Below are 10,401 nucleotides of genomic sequence, written 5' to 3'. Positions count from 1 at the left end.
ATTGCTTGGTTGTGTATATTGAAAAAGATGTAGTTGATAATATTAATAGTGAAACTATCATATCACACAACAATTTTAAAAAATGAAAACTTGTGAAAGAAAATTTTAAAACTTTATGTATTTGAATATGTTTTTATTTTGTGATGTTAATATATTCAAGTTTTATTATTAAATAATTTTTTAAAATTAAGTGTTTTTAATGACAAATCTGAAAAAACTTTCTGAAACTGCCACTGAACACACACCAATCATAATTTTTTAAGAAGAAGAATGAAATAATAAGCTAATTGCTTTCTCTATCAAACACAACCCTCCTTCTGCCACAACCTTGACTCCAATGTAAGGAAGAATTTATTTATTTATTTATTTTTAATAAGAGGAAAGATCAAAAAATAAAAACCCTTTTTTTCTCCTTTTATTTTTGAGTTAATTGTCAAAAGAAGTTTATATGTTCATCATAATTTTATGAATGTCCAATTAATTTAAGTTACCAATATATATAATTTATCACTAAGAGGATTGTAACATTATTTAACTTGGTGTGAAATACAGTAGACTTTTTCTCAAAATCACATATTTGAAAAAGAGAATATTATTTATAAATTTATAAAAAATTTAATTTTAAAATGCAGGAGCCATATGCATATGTACTTCAATTATTATTACTATTTAATTTAGAATGGTTCATACATATATTTTCAATTTTTGATTAAATTTTTTTGGGAGCCATTGCCCCAATGTGGCTCTGCCATGGAGGAAAGAATACCACATTGTTGAACTCTAAAAGTATTGAATAAATGCTCAAACAAAAACTTGTAGGACTTATTAATGTCAAAGTGGAGTGGAGACTACATTCTACTGAGTTTGGAACGAGTGGTTAGACAAACTACCAAAGTGCAGACTCGTGAGACAGAAGAGCTTGAAGAATTTCATGATGCACAGGAGATATTGTCTGCAGGAACGGGTGGTGCCAATAATGTGAAAGACACACCTCCAAAAGACGATGCTGGAATAGACACACCTATAACCAAATTCAATATAACGGCAATGACAATATTTACAACCGTCACCTTCGCAGCAGCCTTTCAAGTTCCTGGTGGATACGAGAACACGGGCTTGGCAGTTTTGCGCAAAAGCAAACACTTTCGAACCTTTCTGATGTTTGATTGTTTGGCCTTTGGTACCTCAGCTGCGGTAATGTGCATCCACATTGCGTTTACAGTTTTTCCAAAAATAAAATATCCTCGCCTCACCCAGTACGCAGAAATGCTACAAGTACCGTTAGTTGAATTCTCCATTTTTTGGATGATCGTAGCCTTTTATGGGGGCGTACAAGCAGTCTTGGAAGAGGATGACCCTTCAAACCTTGCTCATTGGGTTACGGTTTATTTAGTGATTTCCATTCTAATCCCCTTACTTCTGATTTTTTGTTGTACAATGTATGCGGTTAAGTTTTAGATTGTTAGCTACATTTTTCATTCAAAATAAAATGTTGTAAGTGTTGTTTAAATTAGTTTAGTTTGTATTAAAGTGAATCAAAGATGCAGAATTTCATTAATCAAGCTTCAGAACAATCGCTAATGCAAAATAATTTTTTTTTCAAGAGAAATTCAAGATAGAAAGTTGGCAAAAATGCAAAACTCATCATTTAAGTTTCACTTGAATTCATTTCAATCATTTAACTTTATTTTCATTCAATTGAGTCCGCTAATAAGTTTTAAATATGTTCAATTAAGACTTTCGTCCACTTCTGTTAAGTACTTAATTGCTGTTAAAGTGTCCAATTTTGATTTTCTTCGATAAAAAAAAAAAATATTTGAAAAAGAAAAAGAATAGATCTAGTTTTCCAAATTGACGTGATGAAGAAACAGCGGTAACCCAATCCAAGAAATACACTTCTTCTTTACCTTTACCACCTTTCTCTTCTAACTCCACCTCTTCCTCAACCCTACTTTAAACTCAAACCTTAGTTTTCAACCCTCTCATAGTCCCCACAAACCAAACCAAGGAATTGGCGATCAACACAATTTGAATTCCTTGTTCTCATACGCCTCCTCCCTCCCTCTCTCTCTCTCTCTCTCTGTCTCTTTCTCTCTCCTACAGATTTTTGCAACTGTAATTTGATCAATTTGGTGGGGTTTTTTTATTTTATTTTCAAGTTTGATCAATGAACTTTAAGATTAGTATTTTGTTGTATGTGTTTTTTGTAAAATTCTGAACTCTCTCTCTCTAAATAGAAAAAACTGATTTTATTGATCAGAGAAAGAATACAATCCAATTAATTATAATTCACTACCTCTATTCCTATATATACACAATCTAATACGAGAGAAAAGTGAAAATAACCAACTCCCAATTTTGGAGGGAAAAACTATTACAACAGAATCTATCTAATTAAGACACGTGTACCTCAGCTAACTGCCTTCTAACTTCCTAACCCGTGTGGCATCATCTCCTGAATTGAATGAATTATTTGATCATAGCAAGGTGCTGCTTCAATCAGGTCCATCAATTCTTCATTGCTCCATTCTGATTCTGCAGTAGTAATTTGATCACTGCCACTTGTCACAATTGCATCTCGAGGCTTTCCCTGATGTTGTGAGTAACTCTGCCTAGCTCCTTGCTGCTTTCCTTGATGCAGATGCTTCTTAATTTCAACAGTTTTTCTTATTTTGAATTTTAGTCATTGGAGTTTAGAACCCACAGATTCTCTTATGTATAATGAAATTTATATTCAATTAATACACATATATATATATATAAAAGAATGTGTAAAATTGTGAGATCTTAAAAATTTATGTAGCAAATAGTATAATGTCAATCAAAAGTTATTACTTTTATATTTATTAATTATAGATATGTTCCTCCTTGTACTTCATTCATACTATTTCAAGTCACTTGATCAAGACACTAAGAAGAATTTTTGCTTTCCTTTTTATTACTATTAATTCCTTTATTATATACCTTACTTGGTTCTTTCATGTACTTCTTTGTTACCAAACTGTTGTCTATAATCCCATCCAAAAAAACAAAAAAAAAAAAAGAAAACAAAACAATAACAAAACTGTTGTCCATAAAAGGGACACCAACAGGGCGGGCAAGCTTCTGTTACTAAATCATATCATATTTAAGTAAGAACTCTCGTTCTTTTCTTTTCTTTTCTTTTTTTCATGTATAGAACTTTCAAATGGAGAAAAAAAAAATTACTACTAATTCAGCAAAAACAAAACAAAAAAGACAAAAAATTACTCTTAGAAAAATGTAACAAGATGTTCATAGAGGGCCTAGCGGCTAGCGGTACTTTTCTTTAAAAAGTAAAAGCAGTAGTGGGCCTAGCAATAATTCATGATTCATTTGTTCCCAACCCCATCAAATGTTTGATGCCAAAGATGCCCACTAAGCAAGTGGTTACCCACTTTAATTGCCTAAACTTGCAAGTGACACTCATTTGAAACTGTTCGTACCGCTTTGGTTAGAGTCTAGGCCTCTATCCTTAATATCTTTGACATAAGTAAATGTGAGTGTTGATAAACACCTCATCATGAGATAACTGAATAACAAGAATAATTTTCCACTAAGCAGTAGTTTTCTTTTCCTTTAAAAAAAAAAAAAAATTACTTAGTATATAATTAATTCCTTTATTATATTCCTTACTTGAATTCCTTGATATAAGAATTTTTCTTTTCCATTTTCCATTTTCCTTTTTCCTTTTTTACACTATTTAGAACATAAAACATTGTTCCTTTAGTGTACTCCTTACTTGAATTCCTTGATCTAATACGTTCCTAGCTTGTACTTCATCCTTACTATTTTAAGTCACTTCTACTTTTTCTTTTTGTATATTCATTAGTACATATTTGTTTTTGATACATTGATAGTTGGTGATGCGAGAATTTGAATTCTAGATGTCTCTATTGAAAAGATCACTAATAAGAAATTTTCATTTCCTTTTTTAATTTTTTTTTATACAAGATAAAATTTTTACTCTAGCCTAATCTAAGTATATATGTGTGTGAAGCTCCCTCCTAAAGATTTAATCATGTGTAATGATTGAATGATGAGTGGAAGCATGAAAGACAAATTACACATAAAAGTTTATGTGGTTTAGCTTAACGTTCCGTCAGTATATCCCTTACTTGAATTACTTAATATATTATGTTCATGGCTTGTACTTCTTTCTATTTTGGGTCATTTCTAATAAAAAAATCGATGTATAATTGGTGGTGCAAGGATTTAAAGCATAGATATCTCATTTGAAAACAATAAAAATACAAGTTGAATTACAAAGTTCTTAACATATTCTTAATTTATTACATAATTCCTTTATTATATCCCTCACTTGAATTTCTTTAACATAACAAGTTTCTGCTTATACTTTCTTCGTATAAGTCACTTGATCATAACACTAAATAAGAATTCTACTTTTACTTTTCAATATTCTTTACTACTTTATAATTCCTTTATTATATCCAATCATCTTTACTTTTTTAAAATCTATTATATCCCTTACTTGAATGCCCTGACATATCATGATTCTAGCTGGTACTTATTTATTACTAAACTGTTTGTCATTAAGTTTGAACTGTCTGCTTAGATACTTAGTCTTAACAGATGATGCGGAAAGCCGGGATACCAACAAGATTGCGCTTGCGGAGCTAAATCATATCTATTCAAGTAAGAGCTCTGAGCTCTCGTTCTTTTTTATTTTGTTTATCGTTTTGTTTTGTTCTCTCTCTCTCTCTCTCTCTCTCTCTCTCAATTTATTTTGTTATTCAAGTAAAAATGGTAGTGGGCCTAGCACTACTTCATGAATCATGTGCTCCGAACCCCATCAAATGTTTGATACCAAAGATGTCTACTACGCAAGTGGTTGCCCACTTTAACTCCCTACTAGTTTCTAATGCCTACGCACTCATGGATCCATTTAAGAAAAACCATTAATATGTACTAGACCATTCTTCTTCTTCTACTTCCTTTTATTTTTTATTCGATTGTTGGGAATAGAAGTGTTTGAACCGTAGCGTTTCCATGAGAAATATTAATAGAACTTTCAAGACTCTTGGTGTTATTTTAGCCTCTGTAGAAATGAAAGAAAAAAAAAATGTAATAAGGAATATTTTATGAAAAAATTAAATTCAAGTTGTTGGATCAAATTGACTGTCAAGTGACTATTGGATATTTTGTATTCTTTTGTATATCCAAGCAAGTTGTAATACAAATTTGATCTCACGGGAAGACTGTTGTTTAATCCCATTTTTAAAGTGGAAAAGTGTTAATTATTATCCTTTTTTTTTTTTTATAGGATTTATTATCTATTAAGTAGAGAGAGAAAATAAGGTCAATGAAGTTATTCAGAAATCATGGTCCAACCAAGTGTCAAGCGAGAGTTGGGTTGACTAAGATAATAGATGAGTAGAGGCGAGACTCTTCGGGCTCTCTATTTAAAGTTGGTATGACCAAGATGTTAGATGAGTGTCAGGAGAGATTATGCAAAATAGCTATATTTGTAGTTTTTAAGACCAAAATTTGCACCACTTTGATACATAAACATTTGTTAATATTGGAAAATTGTTTTCAATTTTTTTAACTGATATAACAATTTAATTTTGAGATAACTTCTAATTTTCTCATAGAAACACTAAAACTCCTATGAGTCTTCTTCAAAAAATTGCAATTTGTAGAACCCAATAGGCTTAGATATATCTTGAAGACAAATTTATAGAAACTCTTTAGTAACTTGAGTGTGAGGTAAATATTATCTAAAGAAAGCGATTTCATCATGCCACAAGCCATTAAAAATTCTTTTTGTTATTTTAATTTTGTTATTTCTTTCATTGTTCATCCCATTATTCTTGAAAAGTAATGAGACTTAAAACTCGAGGAAGAAAAAAAGGAAAAAATTACTGTATCATTATGTGGAGGCATGCAAGACCTCAATCAGAATCCAAGTCTCCTTGTTGAAAGGTTTCATCTTCCGGTATTGATGTATACATACTTTGGCAAAACAATATTTGGAAATAAATCCAAAAATTTTATTTGGTAATTTAAAACCTATCATTCATATATATATATATATATATATATATATGAAGTTATCAACTTTATAGTTACTGCTTGGAACTTTTTACTCATACTCTAGGAATATGTATGATTCTTTCAATCTCTTCAACAATATTAGGCCATTTAATAATTGCTTATTTGAATGTGTATTTAAATAAATTCTTCATTGAATTACATTTTCTTTTTATAATGTATATAGTTACATATTTTCTAGATGACAACAAATAAAAAACTTTCTTGGTTATAAAATATTTAGATTTCAAGTTTAAAAAAATTATATTTAATTAGACAAAAAAAAAAAAAGAATTTATGAATCGAATACCAAATTAAATAACATCCTAGTTGTGGGGCCCAACAATTCGTGGACCAGGCCCATTTGCCCTTAGAGAGTCCGAGGGCCCAATCCGAGGAGAACTGTGGCCCAAGCTCCATGATGCAGAGCACAGACCAATTTTGGGAGGCAGCCGAGGACAGTCTAGTCCTCGGCAGGCCCATAATCCGCCCAGAATAAAGGGATAAATTCGTAAGGAAATCCAAAATACCTTGGGGCGATTACCCTAAATACCCTTCTGGATAAGGCCCAATGCCTGACAGAACCGTACTCTGCAGCTTTATCAAGTCATCCCCAACAATTCCGGGATTAGACTGATGGGACCAATGTCAGTATTTGTAAAGACTGACCCTACACGTGGACGAAGGACATCGAATGCACGCTAGTATAAAAGGAGAAGTAAGTGAATCTAGTAGAGGGGGAGAAAAAAGAAAGACTTCATGAATAAGATCGCCGGAACGATCCATGCACAGAACAGAGAAGGTCCTCCGTTGGACAGCCGGAAAGGACCACAAGGGTCCTCGGATCAAGTCCGAGGAGCCCATTCTCAGAAGTGGCAGCATGGCGGGGCTTTAAACGTTTAGGCCCAGTCCATTTTCCACAGGGACCTTTCTGAAATCCAGACCGGACCATCGCCCCGTGTCCAAGCCCAAGCTTTTCAAGCCCACTCTCTACAAATCGTATTGTGAGGGATCTCTCCCGCGTGAACCCAAAAATGTCACTGGGCCGCGCAGGAATCGTGTCCTTCCAATTGGCGCCGTCTGTGGGAAAGCATGCGCGCTTGGCGCAGGTGGTGGTGGAGTCAACTCTCTACTAAGCAAAAATTCACGGAGCTTCCTCCGTCTCCTTTGACGTGCAGCTGTTGTTCCGACATAAACTTCTGCTAGGGGCTACGCCTTGCAGCGCCCATGGCATAGGCAGCCCTAGGGGCTCTTGGCCTCAAGCCGGCTCTCCCCGCCCTGATCTAGGGGCTTACATCCGAAAAACAAACAAATACAAAAAACAAATCTCATAAGCTTTGGACAGAACAAGTCTTGTATGGTCCTCGGACTCAAACCTAAGGGAAACAAGTACAAGAGATGAAAATCAAAAGCTTTGGACAGAACCAAGGTCTTTGCATGGTCCACGGACTCAAGCCGTGGGGAAACCAAGGCACAAAAAACAAATCTCACAAGCTTTGGACAGAACAAGGTCTTGGCATGGTCCTCGAAACTCCAAACTATGGGAAACCAAATTTTACAAGAGATGAAAATCAAAAAGTCTGGACAGAACCAAGGTCTTTGCATGGTTCCAAGGACTCAAAGCCTGTGGGGAAACCAAATACAAAAAATAAATATCACGAGCTTTGGACAGAACCAAGGTCTTGCATGGTCCTCGGACTCAAACCTATGGGGAAACCAAGTACAAAAGATGAAAATCAAAAGTTTTGGACAGAACCAAGGCCTTGCATGGTCCACGGACTCAAGCCTGTGGGAAAACCAAATACAAAAAAAAATAAATCTCGTAAGTTTTGGACAGAACCAAGGTCTTGCATGGTCCTCGGACTCAAACCTATGGGGAAACCAAGTACAAGAGATGAAAATCAAAAGCTTTGGGTTTGGACAGAACAAGGCCTGATGCGTCCACGGACTCAAGCCTGTGGCGAAAACCAAATACAAAAAAAAATAAATCTCTAAGTTTTGGACAGAAACCAAGGTTCTTGCATGGTCCTCGGGAACTCAAACCATGGGGAAACCCAAGTACAAGAGATGAAAATCAAAAGCTTTGGACAGATACCAAGGTCTTGCATGGTTCCACGGATTTCAAGTCCTGTGGCGGAAACCAAGCCACAAAAAAAACAAATCTCACAAAGCTTTGGACAGAACAAGGTCTTGCATGGCCTCGGACTCAAACCATATTGGGAAACCAAGTACAAGAGATGAAAATCAAAAGCTTTGGACAGAACCAAGGTCTTGCATGGTCCACGGACTCAAGCCTGTGGGGAAACCAAGCACAAAAAACAAATCTCACGAGCTTTGGACAGAACCAAGGTCTTGCATGGTCCTCGGACTCAAACCTATGGGGAAACCAAGTACAAGAGATGAAAATCAAAAGTTTTGGACAGAACCAAGGCCTTGCATGGTCCACGGACTCAAGCCTGTGGGGAAACCAAATACAAAAAATAAATCTCACAAGCTTTGGACAGAACCAAGGTCTTGCATGGTCCTCGGACTCAAACCTATGGGGAAACCAAGTACAAGAGATGAAAATCAAAAGCTTTGGACAGAACCAAGGTCTTGCATGCGTCCACGGACTTTCAAGCCTGTGGGGAAACCAAGCACAAAAAACAAATCTCACAGTTTTGGACCAGAAACCAAGGTCTTGCATGGTCCTCGGACTCAAACCTATGGGGAAAACCAAGTACAAGAGATGAAAATCAAAAGTTTTGGACAGAACCAAGGCCTTGCATGGTCCACGGACTCAAGCCTGTGGGGAAACCAAACACACAAAAATAAATCTCGTAAGTTTTGGACAGAACCAAGGTCTTGCATGGTCCTCGGACTCAAACCTATGGGGAAACCAAGTACAAGAGATGAAAATCAAAAGTTTTGGACAGAACCAAGGCCTTGCATGGTCCACGGACTCAAGCCTGTGGGGAAACCAAATACAAAAAATAAATCTCATAAGCTTTGGACAGAACCAAGGTCTTGCATGGTCCTCGGACTCAAACCTTATGGGGAAACCAAGTACAAGAGATGAAACTCAAAAACTTTTGGACAGAACCAAGGTCTTGCATGGTCCACGGACTCCAAGCCTTGGGGAAAACCAACACAAAAAACAAATCTCACAAGCTTTGGACGAACCAATAGGTCTTGCATGTCCCTCGGACTCAAACCTATGGGAGAACCAAGTACAAGAGATTTGAAAATCAAAAAGTTTTGGACAGAACAAGCCTTGCATGGTCACGGACTCAAGCCTGTGGGGAAACCAAATACAAAAAAAAAATAATTCTCGTAAGTTTTTTGGACAGAAACCAAGGTCTTGCATGGTCCTCGGACTCAAACCTATGGGGAAACCAAGTACAAGAGATGAAAATCCAAAAGCTTTTGTACAGAACCAAGGGTCTTGCATGGTTCCACGGACTCAAGCCTGTGGGGAAACCAAGCACAAAAAAACAAAATCTCACAAACTTTGGGACAGAAACCAAGATCTTGATGGTCTCGGACTCAAACCTATGGGGAAACCGAAGTACAAGAGATGAAACTCAAAAGCTTAGGGACAAGAACCAAGGTCATTGCATGGTCCACGGACTCAAGCCTGTGGGGAAACCAAGCACAAAAAACAAATCTCACGAGCTTTGGACAGAACCAAGGTCTTGCATGGTCCTCGGACTCAAACCTATGGGGAAACCAAGTACAAGAGATGAAAATCAAAAGTTTTGGACAGAACCAAGGCCTTGCATGGTCCACGGACTCAAGCCTGTGGGGAAACCAAATACAAAAAATAAATCTCACAAGCTTTGGACAGAACCAAGGTCTTGCATGGTCCTCGGACTCAAACCTATGGGGAAACAAAGTACAAGAGATGAAAATCAAAAGTTTTGGACAGAACCAAGATCTTGCATGGTCCACGGACTCAAGCCTGTGGGGAAACCAAGCACAAAAAAACAAATCTCACGAGCTTTGGACAGAACCAAGGTCTTGCATGGTCCTCGGACTCAAACCTATGGGGAAACCAAGTACAAGAGATGAAAATCAAAAGTTTTGGACAGAACCAAGGTCTTGCATGGTCCACGGACTCAAGCCTGTGGGGAAACCAAATACAAAAAATAAATATCACGAGCTTTGGACAGAACCAAAGTCTTGCATTGTCCTCGGACTCAAACCTATAGGGAAACCAAGTACAAGAGATGAAAATCAAAAGTTTTGGACAGAACCAAGGCCTTGCATGGTCCACGGACTCAAGCCTGTGGGGAAACCAAATACAAAAAATAAATATCACGAGCTTTGGACAGAACCAAGGTCTTGCAT

The 10,401-nt window shown here is 36.2% G+C and overlaps 1 protein-coding gene across 1 annotated transcript; it reads left to right on the top strand.

The window, feature by feature from the left end:
* The first annotated feature begins 828 nt into the window (after positions 1–828).
* Positions 829–1,458, top strand: LOC115951924. Its single transcript, XM_031069044.1, has one exon. It carries the CDS (start codon positions 829–831, stop codon positions 1,456–1,458), a length of 630 nt encoding a protein of 209 aa, XP_030924904.1.
* Positions 1,459–10,401: the final 8,943 nt, after the last annotated feature.

This window comes from Quercus lobata, chromosome 7 (genome assembly GCF_001633185.2).
Source record: "Quercus lobata isolate SW786 chromosome 7, ValleyOak3.0 Primary Assembly, whole genome shotgun sequence".
NCBI lineage: Eukaryota > Viridiplantae > Streptophyta > Magnoliopsida > Fagales > Fagaceae > Quercus > Quercus lobata.
Note: the sequence above shows the minus strand (reverse complement) of the source record. Positions and strands in the feature narration are given on the sequence as shown.